The sequence below is a fragment of the Nicotiana tabacum genome, chromosome 20, assembly GCF_000715075.1.
Source record: "Nicotiana tabacum cultivar K326 chromosome 20, ASM71507v2, whole genome shotgun sequence".
In the NCBI taxonomy this organism is placed as follows: Eukaryota; Viridiplantae; Streptophyta; class Magnoliopsida; order Solanales; family Solanaceae; genus Nicotiana; species Nicotiana tabacum.
In genome coordinates this window covers 31,432,968-31,459,727 of record NC_134099.1, presented here as the reverse complement: position 1 = coordinate 31,459,727, position 26,760 = coordinate 31,432,968, and the positions used below count along the sequence as shown (strand labels likewise).

Here is a 26,760-nt window from a genome sequence, read left to right as displayed (position 1 = left end):
AATCAGGAGCCCGCTGGGAGAGTAGGGAATACATTCAAGTTCAGCAATCAGGAGCCCACCTGGAGAGCAGGGAATACATTTCAAATTCAGCAATCAGGAGCCCGCCTGGAGAGCAGGGAATACATTTCAAGTCAGCAGTCAGGAGACCGCCTGGAGAGCAAGGAATACATTTCAAGTCAGCAGTCAGGAGCCCACCTGAAGAGCAGGGAATACATTTCAAGTCAGCAATCAGGAGCCCGCCTGGAGAACAAGGGAGTACAATTCAAGTTTTAGCTTTCAAGTTCTTATTGATATTTGGTAATATGATCCATTTTACACTTACATCTATGCCCAGCCACCAAACTGGGACAGAAAATTTTCTTTATTTTGTCTATTTTGTTGAAGTCGGGAGCCCGCCTGGAGAGCAGGGAATATTTCAAGTTAGCAGTCAGGAGCCCGCCTGGATAGCAGGGAATACATTCAAGTTTAGCAGTCAGGAGCCCGCCTGGAGAGCAGGGAATACATTTCGAGTTAGCAGTCAGGGAGCCCCGCCTGGAGAATAGGGTCAGTTTTTACTTTAATCAAGCTTAGTTTATAGTTTTCTTAGTCTATTTTTTAGTTTACTTTCATCAGTGCATCAATAGTAAAAGTGGTTTACAATTTTGCTAACAACTCACAAATCTTCCTAGTACAAACTGGGGCAGAAAAATTTCTTTGTGTTGTCTGTTTTGTTGTAATCAGGCGCCTCACCTGGAGAACAAGGGGAGACAACTCAAGTTTCTAGGGAAAGCAGTGTCGAGGGAAGACAGTTTAAGTTTCAAGGGAAAGCAATTTCAGGGAAAAGTAGTGCAAGTGTTCAACAATCGGGAGCCTACCTGGAGAATAAGAGAATTCACCTCAGAATGCAATTCAAGTCAGCAAAAAAGAAGCTCGCGGCAAGAATGCGAGTTAACAGTCCGAGGTGATTAACAGAAGTTAGTCACAATAAAGGAAAAAAGAAAGGCAAGAAGTTAATCCAAATGCAGAAGTTGATAAAAGATGTGGGATGCTCAAGACTTGACTGAGGTCACAAGCATGGTGTGTCCGATTTTGATCCGAAAAGTTGAAAAAACCAGCATCTGCAGCTAACAAGCGTCAAGGTTCAAATCCAAAGTCTGCATGAAGAACCATTCAAGACTCAAGATCAAGCTTTAAAAGACTTATAGATAGGAATCTTGTAACTCGTAGTTAACAGACTTAGCTAGTTTTTTTCATCTTTTGATTTTTGATGTAATAACAGGACCGCGGACCGAACCTCGGCGGAATGGTACCTCGACCGAATCTCCACCTCGACATACTCCGTCATCTCACTCATCTCTGAACTACACGTGACCTGATTCCTTTATAGCCAAGGATATGTAGGCAGCTCAGATACCAGAGCTTGGTCACATTCCCCTTTTCTCTTAGTGTTAGTCCCTCCAAATAAGGGTCGGGTCAAAAACCTGTCTAGTCAGTCTTTGTCTGAAAACTCTGTACGTTTCTAGTCAAAGAGGGGCAGCTGTAGACATGTGATTTTTGACCCTCCCCGAGATTTTTTATATATTAGCGTAAAATATTTAATTTAGGCATAATATAGATATTTTAAGTAATTTTGACTCTTTTACTTTGTTTCACTACAAGAAAACAAAAATTACAAAAATAGGTTCATTAATGTTTTGTAGTCATTTTTAATCTTAAAAAAAAATATAAAAAGTAGTATCATATTTTTATTTTAATATGATATTTGAAAATACCAAAAATAGATTTGTTTTAATGGTTAGTTTTATTTTAATAATTATTTGAATAGTAGGATTAATTAATAAATGAGACCGTATTTTTAATCTCGTTCGCAGGGAAAGAATAGAACTTGGGCTCAAGCAATTAATTTTTAGGCCTAATTTTGGACCTAGCCCATAATTTCCAATACCATAATTCATAGGCCCATACCCCTAACCTAATTCCTACCCCTATATAATAATACCTAATCTCAAATAGAGATAGACCTAAAAAACCGAATCCGCCATTTTTCCAAAAGGAGATCCCATCGGTTCTGCTTCTTTCTACAAAAACCAAGGCCTAAAATCTAGAAGAAAAATCAGCAAAGCTAGCTCCCAAAAGCCAAAACTACACCGCCGTTTCCATCAGAGAAGAAGGATCATCTTCCTCACAAAGAAGAAAACCAAAAACAGATCCCTAATCTAGAACGGTTTTCGATCACCTTCGACCCCTAGACCAAACCAGCCTCCAACACCACTCCTCTTGATACTCCTTTTGTCGATCTCCAAGGCAGCAGCCAAAAATGAAAGCTTTTGAGCTCAATGAAAAAAACTAAAAACGGCAGACCTAAGCTTCAGCGGCGAACACATACACACACTCACTGATCCACTTCGTCCGCTCACAATCTGTTGCTAATCAGAAGTGGGCGAAAATCCAACAGAAGCCTTGAGCAGAAAATTCCTAGTATTTTCCGGCGCCGTCGAGGTTCGATTTGAAATCATTGTTCTTTGTTTCCGATTTGAGGTTGAGTTTCAATTTGGTTAAAGGTCCGTTCACTTTTTTGTTAGTATGATGTTTATGTCCATGATTCAGTTGCATTTCTTCGAATTGCATATTTCTTGTTAGCTATGTTGAGTATGAATTTTATTGTAATATTTTGTGCCTATTTGTTTTGGAGGATTTGTCGGTTTAAATTCCATTATCAATTAGTTGGAATGTTGAGAATTCTAAACTTGTAGTAATTGTGTGCGTGAAAATTTTGTATCCAACTGCTATTGTGAGTTTGTGGAGAAGAAATGGACGTACCTCCATAGTTATTCTCCGAGAAATTCAAAACTGTGATTGGTTTTAAAAACGAGTTGATTTCTTGGAGCTTATTTGTTCCTGTTGATGTTATCTTAGTATAGCAATTTCATTGGTTCATAGAATTTCTGTTGGTATGTCTTTAATCCTATAATTTAGATATAAAAATGAATCTCGTAGATTGCTTTAAGCACGCAATTAAATTATTACAACTACGGGTACGGCTCCCGTGACGTGGTTGTGATAATTAGTGTACCTTTAAACTCCCTTTAAAATATATACCTTTTTCCGAGGTGTGCCATATTTAAAACCCATAATATATGGACCTCACAAATTGAATTCAAGAGTTAGTACCTTTTAAAATCGAGGCGTGCCATCAATTAAATTTTTCATGGCCCTCGCAAGCGTTTTATTAATTTGAACCATCGTAGTTTGCTTTAGGCCCGATTTAGATTAGTATTGTGATTATATATATGTTCGCGTAATATAATTGCAAATTTAACTCTAATAAAACCGGAGTATGCGTTCGCGCAACTTTGGCCAAACTTTTCTTCATAATAATAAAACTTTTCAAGGTAATTTTCTTAATTTAAAAGCGGTTAAGAGGTAAATGCACATAGGTTCTAAAATGAGTAATTAAACAATTTTAATAAGCCAAGTATGATCAAAGCGACCGTGCTAGAACCACGGAACTCTGGAGTGCCTATCACCTTCTCCCAAGTTAACAGAATTCCTTACTCGGATTTCTGGTTCGTAGATTGTATAACAGAGTCAACCTTTTCTCGATTCGGGATTCAACCGGTGACTTGGGATACCATAAATCTCCTAAGTGGAGACTCTAAATCTTTTAACAAATAATCTCGTTTCAATTGTCACTTAAATTGGAAAAACTCCCTTATACCCTTCCGGGTGTAGTGAAAAGGAGGTGTGACACTCAGTGCCAAACCAGGACAGAACATTTTGTTTGTTTTGTTCGTCTTTGATGGCTTTGCAAGCTTCGCCGTAGAGCACAGGTTGTGGCGATCAAAGCTTGAAGTTTCAGTTATCATCAGAAGGAATAAGTCTTTCGGTTACTGGATAGTTGAAGTTAACTTTGACAAAGTGTCAGTAACCCAGCTTTTCAAGATTCATCTTCTCAATTTCTAATCAGTAAAGCAAGCAACTGAGATTGAGTCATAATCTTTTCTCCAAAGAGCATCAAGATCCAATCTAAGGTCAACAAAAGCAAAAAGGTCAAGAATCAAGATTTGACTCTAGAAGACACATAGATAGGAATTTTGTAACTTTGTAGTTTGCAGACATACATAGTTCTCTTCTCTTTTTTCTTTCGATGTAAGCAACAAGTAACAATAATAGTAGCAAGTAACAGTAACAGCAACAATAGCAGCAACAGTCTTAACTCTAGTGTCCGGTAGTCCCAGCTACCAAATTTTCCATGAACTACGCTGACCTGATTCCTTTATAGCCAAGGATATATAGGCAACCTCTGAAGCAAGGTTCGATCACCTTTTTCCAAAAAATGCTTTCATTGGAGTATTATGCAAGAAAAATTAGCCATGGCATTCACTTTTCTTTGCACAAAAACTCTTCATGTTTCCGAGCAAAGAGGGGCAGCTCTGAATACCTAATTTTTGCTCGCTTTTAATTCTCCTACAAATACTAGTATTTGGATGATTTTAGTTTGGTTGTAAATTTTTTTATTTGCATTCCTTTATCAAAAATACCAAAAATAATTTTTTTACCTTCTATTTGTATCTTTGAATTATATATACCAAAAAAAAATTCTTTCTACTTGTACATTTTCTTTAGTACTAAATAAGATTATAATTTCATTAGGGAGAAAAGGGATTGGGATAGTCTATTTTAATTAAAATTGAGCCAAAATTGGCCCAAAATTTGAGCCCAATTCGGTCATACCCAGTCCAACAAATAGCCTGCCAAGACCTAGTCCAAAATGACGTAGTTTCATGATTAAACTACGTCGTTTCATTAAGTGTAACTAAGATCAAATCTCATCCCTCTATTATTCTTGATCCAATGGCTTAGATCCATTTCCCACTCCAAATATAAAGCTCTAAAAATCTGAAAATCCTCCCATTTCACCCCATAACTAAACCCTAGCTCCCTCCTTACTCACTCTCTTGGCCGCCGCCACTGCCACTATTCGCCGCCGCGACGGTGGCTCCAATCTACCCCAAAACTTCACCAACCTTCCTATCTCCGGTCCAAACACTAATCAAAGCCTCAAATCCTTTAATTCTCCCTCAAACTCCACGAATTTTAGATCTAAGAAACCCTATCCGCCACCTTTTTGCCTAAATTCATGAAGCTCCGGCCACCGCCATACTACAATACCTATATCAACGGATAGATCTCTTCAAGACCTTCCTATTGATGTCAATATCATCCTAAAACTTTGATGATAAATTTGCTGGCCACCTCTACTGCCACCAACCTGCCGCTGACCTGCCACTCCGCGGCCTCCTGTTTCTCTCTTCACACTGGCCTCAAGCGAGGTTTTGTTTTCAATTTTCATCGAAACTAGCCTCCAATTCTCCAGAGTGAGGTTTCGATAAAAATCGACAATAGACACTTGCTCGAGTCGTATCACTGCTTCGCAATTAGCTTGTTGCCTCCGATGCCTCATTTTGTTCGGTATACTTCAATCTTCCCCTCATTTTCTGTTTGCCCGTTTGGTTTTGAATTTGTTTAATTTTCTCTATTTTGATTAGTTAATAAATGTTTAATGTTAGTTTCATGAAAAAACCAAAAGATTAGTTGAATTGTTTATATAGTTAGTTGTATCGTTAGTTGTTATTAATCGTGATAGTTTAGCGATGTTCGTTTAAACTTCTGTTTCGACCTTTAGCTTGTGAAATTCAGTTGTTGTTCCATGTTAGTTTGCACAAATCGAATTCATTCTAATCTAGTTTGTTTAAATACTTAGTTCAATCACATTTTGTGTCTTGTTTCTACTTTGCTAGTTCATATTGGTTGGAGTTTGAGTGTATAAGATGAATTTCAGTTATGTTTAGATAAAAGATGAATACTTGAGTTTAAAGTGCACGGTTATTAGGTATTTTACTGTTCAAACATGCTGGAAACACAACTACTTTGCTTTATGTTAGATTTTTAGTGAAAATGGACTATTTTGGCACACAAAAGTTAGTCCTTTTGGATAGATTTTTGGTGAACCAAAATCTATCCAAAAGGACTTATATTTCATACTTAAAGAGGTCTTTCTTTCACTTTGAGAAAAAACACACTCTAACACACTTTGCCATCATCTTTAACACTCAAAAAGGGGCACATATCTTAAAGAAATCAGCAGCTGTGCACATATGGTAAGCTAAAATTTTAGAGCTTTTGTGAGTATTGTTTGTGTGCAAAATCTTTGGAAAGACAGAAAGATCTCTCAAGTAATTTCTGGGGTTACTAGTTTCTAGTTCAAGGGCTTTCTTGCAGGGTTTTCAGGGGTATTCTTGAGTTCTGTTACTGTTGTTTTCTACTATCTGTTTGGTGCTGCTATTGCTGTCGGGTTCTAGTTTATGCTCTATTTGTTGGTTCAACATCTTCAAAGGTCATTTGTTTTCTGCTAAAATTCTGCAATTAGATAACTGTTTCAACCTTTAGAGTAATTTTCTTTGCAATAGGCAATGAAGATATTGTTTTGAGATGTGTTTGGATCCTTACATTATTATAAGAAATGAGAAAATGTTCAACTTTGCATTCTCTGATTGGATCTGTTTGTTTTCATATTTAGTTGTTTTATGTACCTGAGTTATTAATGTATAGTTAATGTGTTGGTAAACAAGTAAAAATGGGAATTTAAAAAGAGCTTCAGCTTTTCTTGCTCTTTAATAGCTATATATTTTAATAATACATACTTTTATTAGTATAGGGATTCTATATGAAGAATTAAGGAGCTTCACTTTGCATAGTTTGCACAGTGGTTCATTTTGCTTATCTTTTGAATGTGATTTGCAAGTAAATAAGTGAGCTTTGGACATGTAATTGAAAAAAGATTGTTTGTGTTGAAGTTTATGCAATAGTTTATTCCTCTGTTTGGTCCGTTTAACTCTTCAAATATTAATATAATATTTTTAGTGGTTTAATATCTTTCTTTTAACGAAGTTGTATATCTTGAAGTATGGAATTAAGTTGCTAAACCAGGAGAAGTTTTCTGGAAATATTTGTTAAAGAGTTATGGATATATTCTTTCTCTTAATGGAAAGAAATAAAATAGTTGAGCTTAATAAATTAAGTCCAGGCCCAAGCATTCATGCTAGTTGGTCTGGCCCTTTTAACAACCATCCGGGCCATGAAATATTGGCCCCTCTTCCATAGAAAATTCCTGCTGGCCCGATGCTAAATAAATAAATGTAGTCGAATAACTAAAATTCATATTATGTTCTTGTAATTAAAATATTTGGACAACTTAATCACTTTAATAATTAGTTTAAACGCTAGGCAATTAGTAGACGCAATTTAACTCACGGAATCGCTTGCGTAGCGCGGTAGTTGACATTTAATAATCCCATACCGTACCTAATAGCTTTAATTAATTTCTAGTTTAATTAATCCTTTGCTTATAACTGTGGATTCGCTTGCGTAGCACGGTAGTTGACATTTAATAAATTTCAAAAAAAAATAGTTTTTTCCTCAAATGTAGCAATTTTTTCAAAAGTAATAACGTGCTAATAATCCTTTGTCATGAATGCGTATTCGCTTGCGTAGCATTGTTATGAATAAATTAATAAATTTCGTGAATCATGCATTCACTTGCGTAGTATGGTTATGACATCTTATTATTCAAAATATTCTTTAATTTTCTAATAATCAAGAAATAAAAGCGGATAGGATAAAACATGAAAAATCAAATAAAAACAAAGTTTCTTCAAAATTAGTTAAATCCAACTTTAAGTAAATCAAGCGGCCGTGCTAGAACCACGGGACTCGAGGAGTGCCTCACACCTTTTCCCTGGTCAACAGAATTCCTTACCCGAACTTTGTTCTCGTAGACTAATAATAAAAGAGTCAAATCTTCCTTTGAATAGGGATTCAAACAAAAGGTGACTTGGAACACCCAAAAACCAATTCCAAGTGGCGACTCTGAACAATAAAATAATACCTATTTTAAAATTATCACTTCAATTGAAAAAACCCTTTAACCCACAACAATCCATAATACATAACATTTATACATATTTATTCTTTTGCGGGGGTAGAAAAGAGGTGTTACATGGACTACTATTTAATTTGGTTGATGCAACAAACAAAATTTTCAATGTATCGCTCAGTGACTTCGTGAATCAATTTGGCCATGATGTTGTATATTCTACATTTGAGTCATGATTTAAAGAGTGTGTAAGTGCATCTTACCTACTTTCTCGCATGTAAATATACATACTTTGTCACTTATGAATATATCTGCTTACTTGTGATTTACTTAACACTACATGTAGGTCAATAATCCAAACAACATTGTTAATCAATTTTTGAAAGATATATCCTGGGGACCTGCATATACGGATACATCCGGAAGAAGAAGGCACCGAAGATCCAAGTAAATGGGTCGAGGACCGAGCGGAGACTACATATGTAAGTTTCATAACTACTATAACTTGAATTAATATTTATAATATTATATAGTTAATATTTTTCTATCTTCTAAATAAATAGTCGCTACAAGACTAATGTGGAGGAGTATACTAAGAGCTTGCCACCGAATTAGCATGGCGAGCGACCACCCCTTTCCGACGAAGAAGCGCAGAAGATATGATTTGATGTTGTCGGTGGTCTTAAAAAAGGGATAGCATATGACCTTCCAGAGAGTTCATTTCGGCGCTACATGGCTGGATTGCAAGGTATAGGGACTTCCACCCAGGGAGAGGCAATTGATAGGCCGACTATCTCGTCTATGGAGAAGAATATCACAAGGCTGACAGCGGAGCTTGAAGAGACAAAGGCTAGAGAACAAAAGAGAGATAAATAATTTGGTACTCGTCAAGTTCATCTAGAAATGACGGACCAATAATTTAATGTCCTTCAAGGTCAACTGGCCAATCTTCTTGTTAGTGGTACTTTCCCCATTCCCCGGTCTCGTAAGCCTTCCCCAGATGCTAATCCTTCTCGTCGTGATCCTTCAAATCATGCCAATGATGAAGCTTCTAGTAGTGGAGATGGAGATGATGTAGTACAAAACACTCATTAAATGATGTTTGAGCTTTTAACTTGTGAAGCGTTTTATTGTTGGGTACGATGTTTTATTAATATAGTTTTGATAGTTGTTATTGTTGTTGTTATTATTGTTGTTGTTATTATTATTATTATTATTATTATTATTATTGTTGTTGTTGTTGTTGTTATTGGTTGAATGGTAACAATGTGATACTGCCATTATAGGTGATTGGTTGTTGGCAGATGGTGCAGCTATAAAATAGATGTATTCTTCCAAAAACTTACTCAGAAAACCGACCGCCTACCGACCAAAGTCGGTTGGAAATATTCATTTGATTTCCTAGAAATTTGAATTTAACAACCGACTTCAGTAAGAATTTTTTATTTTAAATATTAAATATTTTAATAATAACGACCGACTTCGATCGAAATTTTTTATTTTAAATTTTAAACATTTTAACAATTTCGACCGGAATCGGTCAAAATTGAGTAATTTTAAAAAAAGGAGAATTAAAATTCTGACTAAAGTCAGTCGCTAATTTAAAAATAATTAAAAATTATTTTCAATAGTATCGACCGAATTCAGTTGGTAAGATTATTTTGTGTCAGATAACTTGGTCAAAGTGCGTTGATAATTACCGATTGATGATAGGCTATAACTACATATTTTAGTCGCTTCTTACACTCTAATTTATTGCACTTTAATTGAGTTTGAGCGTTAACCGCTAGTATTTTGTACTAACTGTGTGTTTTATACCTTGTAGGAGTGATTCTGAGCTATATAGATGTTATGGAATGAATTCAAGTGATTTGGAGCTTTGAAGTCTAAATAAAAGCCCAAGAAATTAAGCTGGGATCGTGTTCGAAGATCACCGGATGATAGTTAAGAACGAACGATGAATCGAGCAGGCATATTGCATACTGTCTAGTTAAATGCATATAACATTTTTTTCAGAACTCCATTTGGGCTCCACAAAATATGGTTAGAAAGCTAACTGAAATGTCTACAACCTTTATGTTTTACGTGTTTTCAAATTCCCAACAAAACATGCTGAAAAGTGCACGTCAAGTGCGCAGTCGCGCTCAGGCCGCTCTTTAGGCAGAATCAAAGTGGATATGCGTGGTCCAAGCGCGGCCACGCACGTCCTGTCTGGAAAATGTGTCCTTTTTCACATAGGAGAAGGTGTAATTATTTGGTCCCAACCCTGCTTGGTCTATATACATGGAAAAACAGTATTTTGAAAGGGGGTGGACAGATTTGAGACACAGATTCAACCTAAGGAGGCAGAGACACAATAGGAGCAAAGCGGAGAATTCTTCTACGAGTTTTTCCTTCCTCTTCCTATTTTTCATTGTTGGTTATGACTTTTAGTATTGTAGTTTTACATACTATTATGAATAGCTAATTTATTATCTAGGGTTTTGATGGAACCTTTTATAGGATAAATTCTTGTTATGTTTTTATATAATTGAGCCGTAGTATTTTCTCTATTAGTTCAACTATATTATTCTTGTGGTTGATTGAAGGGACTTAATTAGTTGTGCCTATTTAGTATGTATTACTCGGGAGAGAGTGCATATTTAGGTAGTTGTTAAAAAGCATCACTCCCGACGTATGTGAGGAATCAATAACCAAGGGCTTTAAAGGTGAGATTAAGGATAATGAAACCTTGGGTGCAATCTAAGTGAGCTGTAATTAAAGCCAGCTAGCATAACTCGGGAGAGTATGTCTAGTAAATTGTCATAATTACTCGGGACAGAATTACAACATGCAGAGCGCTCATGATCAGTAGAGAATACTTAGGCAAAATTATAGAACACATAGCGGGAAGGATTCCGACAATCGGGGAAATCATAACTCTAGAACTCCTTAATCTTTTCTCCAACCTGTAGTATCTTTAGTGTTAATTTATTATTTTAATTTGTTAGTTAGTTAGTTAAATACAAAAATCTTAATATCTATAAGTTAGGAATTGTTCAAGCTTGTATTCTTGGTGATAGTGAACAACTGTAGCTAAGTCTTAATTCTCCGTGGGATTCGACTCCGGATTTGTAAACCGGATTATATTTGCAACGACCGCTTTGTCCTTTTTATAAGGCATAGTTGGGCGTGATCAAATTTTGGCGTCGTTGCCGGAAAACTAACGGTGTAGTTGTAGGTGTACATATTTCTAGGTTGCGAGTTTGAACTGTTATTTTTGTTTTCGTGTATTTGATTATTTATTTATTTTTATTTTTGATCTGAGAGATACGACATCTTGGAATTATGAGAGTTTTGATGTTGGTAATTCAACTTTTGATCCTTGTTATGCATATTATGGAGGAAACCACGCAGGGCAAAATTATCAAAATATTCCCGAGAGCGAGTTATGTGCACCAACTCAATCTTATGTGTGGAATGTGTGTGACATGTGTGGTGGTCAAGATGGTCACTTTCATGGTTATGCTTATATTTCTTATCTTCCCCCAACCCCTTACTTTGATGGTTCTTCTTTTTCTTGTGAAGTTAATAGGAACAAAGAACCCAGGTATGAGGACCTGAAAGAGATCGAGGATATTGTAAAGTGCCTTATGGAACAATATGATGAGATACAATTGCGGGTACAAAGGCAAGGGGAAACTATTCGCAACTTGGAGACTCTAGCGAATAAATTAATTGAATCTTGTAAAGCGCAACAAGTTGACATTGTGGATAGTAGCCAATATGAGTATGAACTGGCTGCAGAAATTGCCATTATACTGGAGGATTTAAAAAAATACGAGGATGAGCTAGAGGAGAAGGGCAGAGTAGAACACCAACAATCAATCGAACTAGATTTTGAGGATGTTGATGTCGTAGAAGAGATACTAGAGTCAACCAAGGATATTGAGGATACATATTTAGTTGACTCGAGTGTCATTAGTGTTAAGGATGTTGACAATCCCAATGTTTGTGTAGTTAAGCGCATTGGTCCACACTCTAAGAATTTTTTCACATTGTGTATGGATGATGATATGAAAATAGAGTCATCCGAGCCACTTGAGGAGTCAAGGAGTAAGGAACAAGATGCCTACATTCTGAATTCTTCATGCCAAAAAGTCGAAAATACACATCTCATCCAAAGGCCAAGAAGTGCAGAATACTATATTACTTTATTGGGCCAGTCAGATTCATTCTACCACCCAGGAGCATGATTACATAACAGAATCAAAACTTTGGGTCCAATTCATAAGTTTGAAGTGGAGGCAGAAAGTGATTCACGTCGTGCCGTGATGTTAAATCAAGCGCTTGTCGGGAGGCAACCCAACTTTACTTTTTTCTCTTTAAATCATACAGGAATGTTGCATGGAATGGCCAATTAGTTATTTTTTATTTATTTAATTGTATTATTTTTGTAGTATCAATTTTTGATTTTCTAGAAGCATGGAAAGCAAAGCTATTGGAAGGATGCAACAACAAACTAGATGGTTGGAACTAAGTGTGAGGTACTCGCACGAAGGAAGAGGCATATGGGAGAAGTCTGAGTACCCCATGAGATGCTAGTACTTTGGCCTTTGGCCTATCAGGGAGTTTCTTTTACTCTCTTGTATGTATGGGTGTGCATTGGGGACAATGCACAATTTTAAGTGTGGGGTGAGGAGATTGTCTCGGTGACTTTCTATGCTATTTTAGTTATGTTAGTTTAATTGAATTTTTTTTTTAAATTGAAAAGATTGAACTTTTCCCGACTATGGATCTATTAGATAATTTTCTTGAGGGACTTAAGTCTAAATAAAAAAAATCAAAAAGATTTTTTTTGTTAGGTAGTGTAGCAATTCCCCTTTGATTTTTCTTTGTGCCGCGGTTCCTTTTCAAGGGTTGTATTTGAATCGGGTGTAGTTAGTCTTTTTTTAAGGAATAGGAGCCATTGTGTTGTGTTTTGAAATGAAGCAATATCTCTTGACTTTGTTATGCCTTGAGAATAGTGAGTACTTTGGTTGTGACGCTTAAGCTCAGTTTTTGACTCTTGTATAGGTACCTTAAATTGTATGGTTTTAACTTTGCTTAACTGCTTTGACTAGAGTGTCTTGATGAATCCAATCCTAAGTAAGTTATGTGCCATGTGTGTGTGAGGTTTGGGTGTTATTTTGTGCATTGAATTTGATGCCTAGAACTTGCCCCGTGTGTTTGCAAAGCGAAATAGTAGTTTTGTTCAGTATTAGAAGTGATATAGGCATTTTGTTGTTGAGCCAGATATGTATATTTTACCCGTGTAATTGTTATGTATCGTAGTTAACCCCTTTGAGCTTGTATTCATGTTTCTTTGGCAACCACATTACAAGCCTTACCCATTTGTTTGAATTAACCATCTATTTGAACCTTCTAACATCTCATGAGCACTTAAATTGTTATGAGCTGTGTAAAAGTTAAAGTGTGGAGTGGTTGGTTTGGCTTTTGAGTGGAACTAATGAAATAAGGAGAAAGGTGCACTATTTTGAAAAAGTAAGAGCCATATGAATTAATAAAAAAAGAAAAAAAAATAGTTGTATTGTTACGAAAAAAATTCCTTGATAAGTGGTGACTCTTGATGTAATTGTGCTTGTGCTTAAAGAAGTTTGGGGTAAAATACATTGATGTGAAGTTGGAGTTTGGTTTGACATAAGTATGTAGTTTGAATGTTAAAGTATATGTATTAAAGTGCTTAGGGAGGTGTAGTCACTCTTATATCTAAATGTATCCTACCTGTCCCGCAACCTACATTACAAGAAAATAAAGTTCTACTTGATCCTAGACTGAATGAGCTCGATAGGTAGAGTAATACACTACGGGCAAGCCTATAGTGCATCTTTTATGGCATATGAATGTTATTTCTGAGAATGAGTGAATTCTTTCTATCTTAAGTTCCTAAGTGTTCTTAAATTTTATTATGTGGAACTGCTCTCTATTGTTGTGTGAGGACACTTGATTCATAAAGGTAAGGTAATGTCATTGACCTCTATGTTAGAGTACGTGGGTGAGTTGTGAATAATGCGTGGTACGTGTGAGTTAAATCTTGAGGTTAAGCTGTTACGCTTTTGTGCTTAGTCTATTTTAAACATTCTTGGTGTGATGAGTTAGGAGAATTGTTTTTAAAAAAAAGGTTGTGTCTATATAAAGTGTAATTTGATTGCTCGTGGACGAGCAAAGGTTTAAGTGTGGGGTGTTGATGATAGGCTATAATTACGTATTTTAATCGCTTATTACACTCTAATTTACTGCACTTTAATTGAGTTTGAGCTTTAACCGCTAGTGTTTTGCACTAACTGTGTGTTTTATGCATTGTAGGAGTGATTCCGAGCTATATAAATGTTATGGAATGTATCCAAGTTATTTTGAGCCTTGAAGTCTGAGTAAAAGACCAAGAAATTAAGCCTGGATCGTGTTCGGGGATCAACGGATGATAGTTAAGAACGAACGACGAATCGAGTAGGCATATCTCACACTGTCTAGTAAAATGTACATAACGTTTTATTCAAAACTCCATTTGGGTCCCATAAAATATGGTTGGAAAGAGAACTCAAAGGGCTACAACTTTCATGTTTTACATTTTTCCAAATTCCCAACAGAACCGGGAGAAAAGTGCACGTCAAGTGCGCGACCGCGCTCAGCAGACATAATCAAAGTGGATATGCGCGGTCCAAGCGCGGTCTAAACGCACGTCCTGTCTGGAAAATGTGTCCTTTTTCGCGTAGGAGAAGGTGTAATTATTTGGGCCCAACCCTAATTGGTATATATACATGGAAAAATGGTATTTTGAAAGGGGGTGGACAGATTTGAGACATAGATTCGACCTAAGAAGGCAGAGACACAATAAGAGCAAGGCGGGAATTCTTCTACGAGCTTTTCCTTCCTCTTCCTATTTTTCATTTTTGGTTATGACTTTTAGTATTGTAGTTTTATATACTATTATGAATGGCTAATTTGTTATCTAGGATTTTGATGGAACCTTTTATAAGATAAATTCTTGTTATGTTTTTATTATAATTGAGCCGTAGTATTTTCTCTATTTGTTCAACTATATTATTCTTGTGGTTGATTGAAGGACCATCAATTAGTTGTGCCTATTTAGTATGTATTACTCGGGAGAGAGTGCATTTAGGTAGTTGTTGAACAACATCACTCCCGACGTATGTGAGGAATCAATAACCAAGGGTTTAAAGGTGGGATTAGGGATAACGAAACCTTGAGTGCGATCTAAGTGAGCTGTAATTAAAGCCAGCTAGCGTAACTCGGGAGAGTATGTCTAGTAAATTGTTGTAATTTCTCGGGAGAAAATTACAACACACAGAGCGCTCATGATCGGTAGAGAATACTTAGGCAAAATTATAGAAAACATAGCGGGAAGGATTCCAACAATTGGGGAAATCATAACTCTAGACCTCCTTAATCATTTCTCCAACCTGTAGTATCTTTAGTGTTAATTTATTATTTTAATTTATTAGTTAGTTTGTTAAACAGAAGAATGTAATATCTATAAGTTAGGAATTATTCAAGCTTGTATTCTTAGTGATAGTGAACAACTGTAGCTAAGCCTTAGTTCTCTGTGGGATTCGACTCTGGACTTGTAAACCGGATTATATTTGCAACGACCGCTTTGTCCTTTTTATAAGGCATAGTTGGGCGTGATCACCGACCGACTTCGGTCGGAAAAATCGATCAACTGCGGTTCGCTCAGCATTAGCAACCATTGTTTTTTCGACGAATTGTAAACAGTCGGAAATCGGTTGGTTTTGTTCGATTCCGATCGATTTCAGTTGATTTTTCTGGACGCTTTTTGACAGTTTTTTAGCAGTGTTAACACGTCCAAATTTAGTGTGACCCGTTTATTCGGCACCCTTATCTTCAAACCTTTATTCAATTGTATCATAATTCATATGTATCTTACATGGTGAAGAAACTGTATATGGTTTACTTCTATTCTCAGTTAAAGCCTTTCCTGCTTCACTGTTTTGTTCCCTTCAAATTTTCACTCTCATTTGTTTTATGTTACATTGCAGGGGATGACTTATTCTAAGCTTCAAATCTTTGGCATTGCGCATTCATGTTACACTACAATAGTGAATTAGAATCTTGCTTCCTTTTGTCGATAATCTGTACAACTTCAACTATTAAGTTTTCGGACATTTTGTGTCCGCTGTCTAGTTTCAACAACTTTCATGCTTTATTCCTCTTGCTATGTTTTCTTTAAAAAAAATTCTAGCTTTGTTTTCTTGTATATGGCTAGACCCGTTACAATACTATCAGTAGATTTTTGGTGTATGGAAAAATTTCTCAGGAGTAAAAAATGGACTGAAGTTCCAATGGATATTATGTAAAATTAATATGTAATTATCAGAAGATTTCACTTACCTTATTAAAAAAGAGAAGAGTATTTATTTTATTTTTTCCATTTTTGGTGTAAAGAAGGTTTTGTTGATGATTTAGAGTCCTTGTTAGACATCATCGGGACCCTGTATATAGTTAACAAGGCCACATTTTATTGTTTTTGAATTGTAATTATGCTAAGTAGAAGAGGTCTGAAAAATGAAGAATTGTTAGAGGTATTTATAGTGAACTTAACGCCAAACTGTAATTTTATAAGCCTAAATTTTGATGGTTTTGGGGTTTTTCGGGGAGTTGGGTAGCCATTTAGATTTAGGCCGTTTATATGTGTTGGCCAATGGTCAGATTGCAGAAATAATCGCGGGACAATGTCTAATAAATTGCTAGAATTAAAATAATCTTTTTGGTTAACTGCGGTGCACAAACGGATCGAGACTCGGGCTATTACCGAGGCCGAAAAATAATTAGAAATAGTCAGATTTACAATTGGTAATCGAAAAATGTTCATAGTTTCAAAGTAATCGAAATTTAGCTATTTTTTCATGGAGTTAGAATTTTTTACATATGAATTTCAGCATAATGTACTGGAGTTCCAATATAATATGCCGAAAATTTATACGCAAGAGGTCTATAATCCAGTATATTATGTTGGAACTTTCCGTATTTTAGCAAAATAGTGACTAGTTTTCAATTACTTTGCAAACAGGATTACTAATCTAAAAATTGACTAGTCCATGCTATTTTCACCGATTTACTGATTCCAATCCCCCTCGCGGGTACTCCCAGCCCAACCCCCCAGCCTCTCGTGCCCAAAGGGCCGTTCAGCTCTCATTACACCCAGCCCAATAGACAGGTTTTTGAAACCCATATTTACTATTGGGTTATTGCCTTTTCAAGTAGCAATGACACTAGACAGGCACTCTAAAAGGCTGCTATTTAAAAATTAGTCCGTTTGTTCTGAATTTCAGTTCAAATTTTCAGGACAAAAATGTTCTAAGTTATTCTGAATTTAGGATTTTTAGTTTATTATTTCAGGACAAAATAAATACTGGCTAATTGCTAAATAACATTCCTGAGAATGGCTATTCGTGCACTTGCCCCTCTTTTCCAATGGCTGAAATCGGTCCTCTGATTGTCAACTCTTAAATATAAACTCTTGCCTTTAGTGCTTCCCCATAATAGCGCAAACGATAATGCTTTCAGAGGAGTATACCAAGGTTAAGATGAAGTTTTTAGGGCGTGGTAGTTATCACTAAACTATAGTTAATAAATAGGAGTATTATATATTTTCACTTTAATTTATCTTCTAATTATAATAAATTAGTATTGTTTGGTGTGAACACCTATATACTTAAATTTTTATAGAGTGTGTGGTAGTTATCACTAAACTATAGTTAATAAATATTATATATTTTCACTTTAATTTATCTTCTAATTATGATAAATTAGTATTGTTTGGTGTGAATACATATGCATGTAAATTTTTATAGGCGAGATATTACTAATCTCTTGTTCATTTTGCCCGATATTTTTTTCTTACTTATATTTTCCTATTTTGCCCTCATAGATTATTCGAGAAAAAAGAGTGATTTTACTGTTTTATAAGGAAATAAAGAGAGCGGGGTACACATCATTTAAAATATTGAGCTATGGTGCAAATAAAAAAAAAGAGCATATGTTAGAGGTGCAAAATGTAAAGAACTGGAGGTTTAGACTTTAGTGTGTCGCCTCCTTTATGTATGAGATTTATGTTATATACAATGATAATGTGATTGATTTTTTTCTATCACTTTTTATCACTAAAAATGTAATTTAATCTACAAGTTATTTACCATTTATTCTAGATTACCTATTAATGCTATTGACTAGTTTGTTTCATCTAATAATTAAGATACAAAATCCGAAGCTATAAATAAATTCAGCTTGTAACTTTGTTTATAGTTCTAGTAATCCATCTGAAAAGAAGAATGGAGTAAGAAAACAAAATACAGGTTGGAAAACGTTACAACTTGGACATCAAAAAATATTTCAATTATGTCAAGATCATTTAGTACAATAAAAATACAAAAAAAAAAAAAAAAGGAAGGAAACAAGGTTTTATATGACTTCCTAAAACTTTGGGCAAATATTATCAAAAGGGTACGGTAATAGAGAGGTGATCCATCTAATGGCTAAGGATATTTCATAAATTTAGCAATAAGGACCATGGCTGTCACCTTCATTGACAGCTAAAAGGAACAGTAAAAAATATGGAAAAGGGCCAAAAATACCCCTATCGTTCAAAAAATATCAACATACTAGAAAAGGGATTACATAAATTTTCATCAATTGCGAGGGTAGTTTTAGACTAGAAGATAATCTTGTATGTATTTTTGGACCAATATGTGAACGGAGCATAAAAGTAAATTATTTACTAAACGATAGGGGTTGTTTTGGCCCATTTTCAATAAGAAAATTCTAATCACTTATTTGCATTTAGTGCTTCTATCAAATTATGCAACTCAATATTATTAGTTAAAGATTATAGTAAGAATACACAGTCAGACCTCTCTATAACAACATCCCTATATAACGACACTTCACTATAAAAGCCAAGTTTTTTCGGAACCAAATTTTATGTTATGTTATAATATACGTTCTCTATACATCACTTCGCTATAACATCCAAAAAAAAATTCGGAATAAACGAGCACGCTATAACATCCAAAAAAATTCGAAATAAACGATGCTGTTATAGAGAGGTTTGACTGTATTTCATTTGAATTGTAAATACGCGTACAAGAGACACATATTTTATATTCATTTGTTTTGTTGCAAAAATCAGGTGCAAGTAAGAATTTACTCATCACAAGCAAAATCCTCATGAATTACCTTCTTATTAAGTGATATTTCATTTTTATTTTATTGCGAATAAGGAGCAGAAGAAGTTTGATTTTGCAAGATATTCGAACTCAGACTCGTATCATTATATTTTGAATTGTAATATTTGATCATTGAACAATCAGGTTTGATTTCACATTTAACTCTTTTTGTTATTCATCATTCCCCTGTTCTATTCCCTTTTTAATTATTGCTAATACTTTACAGGAGTCTAATAAGACAACTTTTTTGGTGCTTAAGATTTCAAAATTTTGAAAAAATATTAAAGAAAAGGACAATTCCAACGTACAATAGAGAGGAAGCCAGCGCCATCAGTCTGCCACCAACCAAAACTCACGGTCCACGACCCGTCCAACACCCGACCCTACTTCCAACGGCTTTTCCTTCAAAACTCTGGTCCCACGAAACATACTACAATCCCAAATTAAATATAAAAAAACTATGATAAAAGAAAAATTTGTTTGACTTTTGAAATTCGAATTTCACCATATAGGAAATACTTTTTATTAGCGTTATTTCGAAATAGTGAATAAAGTAAGTCCCATCGTTTTATATTTCTAGAAGAAGTTGCGATAGCTGAGGTTCCTACATTGAAAACTAAATTGCTAACGTAATTCTAAGTTTTATGTAGGGTGTACACTCGAATCAGAAAATCGCACCAAACTGAAAAGTCAAATCAAACCGATTAAAAAATCGGATTAGGTTTGATATTGAGTAAATAAATTCGAACCAAACCGACATATAAATATATAATAACATATAAATATATAATTTTTATATATACTTTAAGATCTTTTTATAGATTTAAAAAAAATCTAAAAATATTTGCGATTCTCTTATGGGATATAATATTTAGTTAAATATGAAGTGCTTCTATATTTATTAACTTTAAATAATGGGTTGTATGATCACTTTCTTATCAAGTGTTAGTGAAATGCGTCAAATCTTTTTGTTCTTCCATATTCATATGTCAAGATCTATTAAATTCTTATATCTTTTTTGAATTTGAAATGGTATTTTATAATTTAAATTAAATAGAACATATTATTATATAGGTTTATGTTTATTTTTATTTTTATATTTAATTATTAAGTTCGGTTAACCTTAAAAGTGTACATCAACGTAAAATTATTGTCAAATGACTACAAAAATACCTATTATGTGATACTAAGAAAATTCTTTCATAAGAATATTTTAATGCCCATATATTTGTCAAAAATTTTCAATTTTTACTAAACATATATTTACTTATAAAAATTTTAACAAAGTAAGATTGAAATAATATTTATATAACGAAAAAACCGAAAACCCAGCAAAGCCGAATCAATCCAAACGATATAGTTGGTTTAGATAAAAACCGAACCAAACCGGTCTATTTACATCCCTAGTTACTGCTAGTCTGCTACTACTTCCTCCATCTCAATTTATGCGAATTTCGAGTGCCAGATGAGTTAATTTTAAACGTGAATTTGGACATAGAATTTTTAAATAAAATTTATATTTTTGAAAACTACGTAAAAATTACTATAAGATACAATAGATAAAGGTATATGAAAATTATACGATCAAAGAAACACTTTTTAAAATTTCAAAATTCAAATACGAATGGAGTACTTTCATCGTTAACATTTTGTATAGTTATGCTAATTCAACACAAAAATTAAGAAATAGATTTGAAGGATCTATTTAGGAGTCTTTTTATACTAGATTTATTATTACTGTTGTTATTTATGAGTTTTTTGATTCTAATATTAGTTATACGTGGATTGTACTCTAGGGAGTGTTTATGAGAATTAATAATGAAGATACTGTTATGTATCGATTAATAATGAAAAAATTCCTATACATGACTAATAGTTTGTAAGGGCATTTTAATTAAATAGTTTAGTCACCGTATTGCTAGTACGATATATTCTATTCTACATTCTATTTTTTATAAAATAATATATAAATCGTAGCATTATTTAATGCATATATATACATCTATGAAACGACTGCATTAGTCATGCAACAATTATTTTTTAAAATTGCAAACCAATTTTCTCTATTACGCTATACGAAATTTACGTCGAGATTAAAATTCGAACTATTAACCAAACGACCCCCTTAATATATTAGTTATAATGATAAAGGAGAATATTAAAGTAGGAAAGAAACATTATATCTCCAATATTAAAAGAGTATTATGTTAATTAAAGGAGAAATTATACTATTATTATTACTACAAATGATACTACTATTATTAACTAACATTAACTAAGTAGACAAGGACTAACCTGAAGACTTTTCAGTTACTTATCTCATTTGCTTAAAACGACATCGGTTGTTGTATTCTTCCTACAATTTCGAACCCCACCACCTCAACGGACAGCCTCAATCACAAAGCTAATGATCTGTTCACACTTTCGAATAATCAAAATAGAAATAAACTTTTTCCTGGTTCAGACCAATGTTTCTCCATTTAGATACAAGTATACATACCTATAAGATTCTATAAGCTAAAAAAGTGTGTAACATCAGTTCATCTGAGTTGATGAACTATAATGATACCCTCTTTAAAATCTAGGGTTTTTGAGTTAACTTCTTCTCCTTGAATTTTACTTCTTTAAAAAACCATTTTTTATGCTTTAAAGAAACACACCCAGAAAGAAAGTTCTGTTTTTTTTGTTTGAAAATGAAACGAGCTAGGTTTGACTCAGTAATCTCAGTGAGTCGACTCAGATCGATTCAAGTTTTGATGGGTTTATTGTTTTTGTATTTTATGTTAGTTACTTTGGAAATACCTTTGATTTCTAGATTTGGGTTTGAGCTAGAATCCTCTCAACTTATTTCTACACCATTTGATTCCAACTCCAAATTCAGTAGACTAAACAGTATGAGTCAAGATCCAGTTTTTACTTCAAAAATGGGATTATCATTACCTAAAAGGAAAATGGGGGAGTTCAAGAAAATATCCGGATTGATTTTTGATGAAAAAACATTTGATAGTTTTGATAAAGACGATTTCTCTGAGTTGCATAAGGTGGTTAGGGATGCTTTTGTTACTGGGAAGAAACTGTTTCAGGATATTGAATCAGGGAAAGTTGAGAGCGAGTTAGTGAGTTTGACTCAGAAGAATAGGACCGAGTCGTGCCCTGACTCGGTGTCCTTGTGGGGTAGTGAGTTTGTGGCTGGAGGGAAGATAATGGTGATACCTTGTGGATTGACTTTAGGGTCTCATATAACAGTTGTGGGGAGGCCGAGGTGGGCTCACGCGGAGAAGGATCCTAAGATTACTTTGGTGAAGGATGATGAGGAGACGGTGATGGTTTCACAGTTTATGATGGAATTGCAAGGATTGAAGACAGTTGATGGAGAGGACCCACCGAGGATACTGCATTTGAATCCGAGGTTGAAAGGGGATTGGAGTGGTAAGCCAGTGATTGAGCAGAATACATGTTATAGGATGCAATGGGGTTCTGCAATGAGGTGTGATGGTTGGATATCCAAGCCTAGTGAGGAAACTGGTGAGGAATTTATGTTGTTGATGCATTGCATTTTCGTTAATTGTTTGGTCGCTTATTTAATTCAGGTGCATTAGTTGCTGGTGTTGCATTTACGTTATGTGCTGGTAGGGATAGGTGTGAAGTTTAGAGAACTCTAGTTTTGGCGAATCCTAAGTTGCATTAAAGAGAAATTAATTACCAGTATTGGAGTGAAATGAGTCGGATTAGAATGGAACAGATATAGATTGTTCATATAACTGAACCGAACTAGTTTGAGATTAAGTGTTAGCCATTTTGTACGCTGAGTGTTTGTTATTGACGTGGTTGCTTGCGCGTCTCTTTAGGAAATGTTGGAATTTTTAAATATTCTCCACAGCGTGTGTTGCTGTTTTTGGTTGTTAAATGTCCCATTTTTACAACAAAATTTAGGGAAAGGAAAGTCAGACTTTGAACTTCTGTTGGGCTGTATGAGCTGAATTTTGATTGACCCGAATTTTCACAAAGATATTGATAGTAATAGATGATTGAATAAGCTATCAGATAAATGTAAAACTTGATTAACTGAATTCGGAGCTATTATTGAACATCAATTATTGATTTATCATGTAAAGTATTTTGTGTTGCTGGATGGTATTGTTTAAGATTTTAACTTAATGTTGTCTGTGTTTGTGAATGAAGTGGACGGACAGGTGAAGTGTGAGAAGTGGATTCGTGATGATGATGATCACTCTGAAGAATCAAAGGCCATGTGGTGGCTGAAGAGACTTATTAGTGGGAGGACAAAGAAGGTCTCGATCGACTGGCCATACCCTTTTGTAGAGAACAAGTTGTTTGTGCTTACTCTCAGTGCTGGCTTAGAAGGCTATCACATCAATGTAGATGGAAGGCATATTACTTCCTTTCCTTATCGCACTGTGAGTATTGTCTAAAAATTATTACTATATTTTGATGTTCTGTTATGATTCATGTTGGTTAATAAACTTATTTGTTGTGAATTCACAGGGTTTTACTCTTGAAGATGCAACAGGACTGTTTGTTAACGGGGATATTGATGTGCATTCTGTATTTGCTGCTTCGTTACCGTCAACACATCCGAGTTTTGCTCCGCAGAGGCATTTGGAAATGTTACCCAAGTGGCAAGCTCCGCCACTTCCTGATGGACCCGTTGAGCTTTTTATTGGCATCCTTTCCGCAGGCAATCATTTTGCTGAGAGAATGGCTGTGAGAAAATCTTGGATGCAGCATTCATCAATTAAATCGTCAAACATTGTAGCCCGTTTTTTTGTGGCAATGGTAAGACTTGGCTTATACAGAAGTGTCGATTCATGAAAATGATTTATCATATTTGGAGCCTTGCATGTGGTTATATTTGAATTGATATATTGCAGCACGGAAGAAAGGAGATAAATGTGGAGCTAGTGAAAGAAGCAGATTTTTTTGGTGATATTGTTATAGTTCCTTATATGGACAATTACGACCTTGTTGTATTGAAGACTGTAGCAATTTGTGAATATGGGGTACGTGCAATCACAAAATTCCAACATGCTCATCTAGGCCTCAGTTTTTTCTTATATGCTTTTTTAACATTTATGTACTCGTGGAATATTTCAGGTTCGTACAGTCGCTGCAAAGTATGTAATGAAGTGTGATGATGACACCTTTGTAAGAATTGATGCTGTGATGAAGGAAGTTAAGAAAGTGCGTAGTGGTAGAAGCCTTTATGTTGGAAACATCAATTACTACCATAAGCCCCTTCGACATGGTAAATGGGCTGTCACCTATGAGGTAGACTTTCTCACTCTATCAATATTACGCATCAGTTCTATGTACTGTGTAGTCTACTGACTTTCGACTGCCTTTAACAGTTTAACTCATTATAAATGGAAAAATGGACATCAGAGTTCCCTAATAGGCAAAAGTGGGCAACCTCATTATGGCCATAAAAAAGAGCTCATGTTTCCGATAAATGAATATATAGGATTCGCATAGCCGATTGAGTAGTATGGGATTGCGGCAGAAACAAACCAAAAGGGCTCAACCTCCAACTAAGTGATTCAAATCACCAAAGGTTTAGTGTCCAAGTGACACAAATATAAAGAAAAATCTTTTTTTTCCTTGGAGTGACAGTGAAGAGTTCATCCATGTAGAGGCAAATAATACAATGTCCGAGCCTTCATTTGAGATTGGACTACATAGGAAAGTGGGCTTGGTCTTCGGTTTTCCTTGTTTGATCGGGTTTTGTACTGGGGCTACCTCTTATATTAGAAACCACACCAAACAGCACTATTACCTTTAACGATTACTTCAATTTCAATTACGATGATTCTAGAAAAAGCTACTAAGCTTGATACAATTTTGCCGATGAGGAGGATTCATCAAAAAACCTTATGCAGTTTTCTGTCATACATAATGAATTCCTTTATGTGGTTCCTGAACCCTTTTTGTGAAATCACTAGCTTCTGACATTCGATTTTTCCCGTGGGGATTGGATTGACAGGAATGGCCAGAAGAAGATTATCCACCCTATGCCAATGGGCCTGGTTATATCATCTCATTTGACATTGCAGAGTACATAGTTTCCGAGTTTGAGAAACATAAACTGAGGGTAAGTTACCTTTTGTGAAATACACCAACTTCTCTCGCTTTTTTCTCTCCCTCCTCCTCCACGTTATATTAAATGTGCATGACTCCCCATTTATGGCACCATCCGATCGAGTGGTGATATGGTCCCTTATGGGAATCCAAACAGAAAAAGAAATTCATCTAACATATATTTTGACCTGCTGGCAGTTGTTTAAGATGGAAGACGTGAGCATGGGAATGTGGGTAGAGCAGTTCAACAGCTCCAGGCCCGTAGAGTACGTTCATAGCTTGAAGTTTTGTCAGTTTGGATGCATTGATGATTATTACACTGCACATTATCAATCTCCAAGGCAAATGATCTGCCTGTGGAGAAAGTTGCTACTAGGAAAACCTCGGTGCTGTAATGTGAGATGACAAGTTGTACCCTCTTAGCTAGTATTAGACATTGTTGAAAAGGAGCTTGTACATATAACGCGAGTAAATTAGCCTTTTAGGCTAATATATTTACTTTATTCATTCATTTGTTGCTTCTTGTATTGGGACACCAACCTTGTGCCCCCAGGCTAGTGGACATGGGAGCTCGCGAAACTATATGAAAAGAATGGCAGCTTAAGCTCTTGTAATGTAGAATTCAAGGGTATAATATCACAACCGGGTTAAGGTTTCATTTTCAATGTCATACTGCAAGCAGTCTTTTGCAGATTCGATAGAATTAGGTTCATGTTGCTAGATTAAGAGCTATGTTGTTGTTAATATCAACAACATACTTAGAAATGCTGTTCTCATAAGTAGTGATAAAGACACATCAAATAATAGTACTCCTTGTTTTAACAGCAAAGAACTGAGTGCAGACTGCAGAATTGAATCCTTTAAAGTACTCCGTTGCAGTATTGTAAAGGCGCTCTTAAGCCCTGAAGTGAGGCTCAAAACATGTTGAGTGTTTCACCTCGCTTAGTGGGCGCTTCAGTGTCGTCATCAATGCTCTAAGGCATACTTTTCCTTGCCAATGAGTGTAATCCTGAAGAGGCGACACCAAACAATTGATAGTTTATTTTGTCGTACTATTTTTTCAATTTCTTTGTCTATATATTTGTTATTCATGCTTATAATTTATTAGTTTTGGACTGATATTTGTATTTTTCCCCCTCTATTTGCACCTTTGTTTTCATGAAAGCCCATGCTTTATTTGCGCTTTTCGCCATTGATAACACTGCTATGTTGCCATATGAGCGATTATATGTTGCAACGGCGATAAAAAGAGCATATACAGGCTGGTAAAAATTGCTAATATTTCTTACCAGAAAAGGAAAACATTAACCAAAAAAAAAGAGGTAAGAGCAATTTAGTTTCTCATGTTTACTGAACTTGTATGCTTCCCTAAGGAAGGTAATAGAAATAGCCTAAGAAACAACTGAGATCAATATATTTTCTTCAACTTGCAAATGGTGTTTCTGTATACATGCTTAGAAACACAACTCTACAAGCAGAGAATCAAATCCGTTATAGCTTTTATGG

General features: G+C 35.1%; 1 protein-coding gene and 1 long non-coding RNA gene across 2 annotated transcripts; both read left to right on the top strand.

Annotated features, from left to right (window-relative positions):
• The first annotated feature begins 1,985 nt into the window (after nucleotides 1-1,985).
• Nucleotides 1,986-9,054, top strand: LOC142174852 (uncharacterized). Its single transcript, XR_012703937.1, has 3 exons — nucleotides 1,986-2,540; nucleotides 8,262-8,397; nucleotides 8,479-9,054. It is a non-coding gene; the product is annotated as an uncharacterized LOC142174852 (long non-coding RNA).
• Nucleotides 9,055-21,552: 12,498 nt separating this feature from the next.
• LOC107769087 (hydroxyproline O-galactosyltransferase GALT6) lies at nucleotides 21,553-25,919 on the top strand. The gene is made up of 7 exons (XM_016588277.2): nucleotides 21,553-22,683; nucleotides 23,341-23,576; nucleotides 23,665-23,955; nucleotides 24,051-24,179; nucleotides 24,274-24,447; nucleotides 25,160-25,267; nucleotides 25,453-25,919. The coding sequence occupies exons 1-7, from the start codon at nucleotides 21,852-21,854 to the stop codon at nucleotides 25,657-25,659; spliced, it is 1,977 nt and encodes a 658-aa protein (XP_016443763.1). The 5' UTR covers nucleotides 21,553-21,851; the 3' UTR covers nucleotides 25,660-25,919.
• The last annotated feature ends 841 nt before the right edge of the window (nucleotides 25,920-26,760 follow it).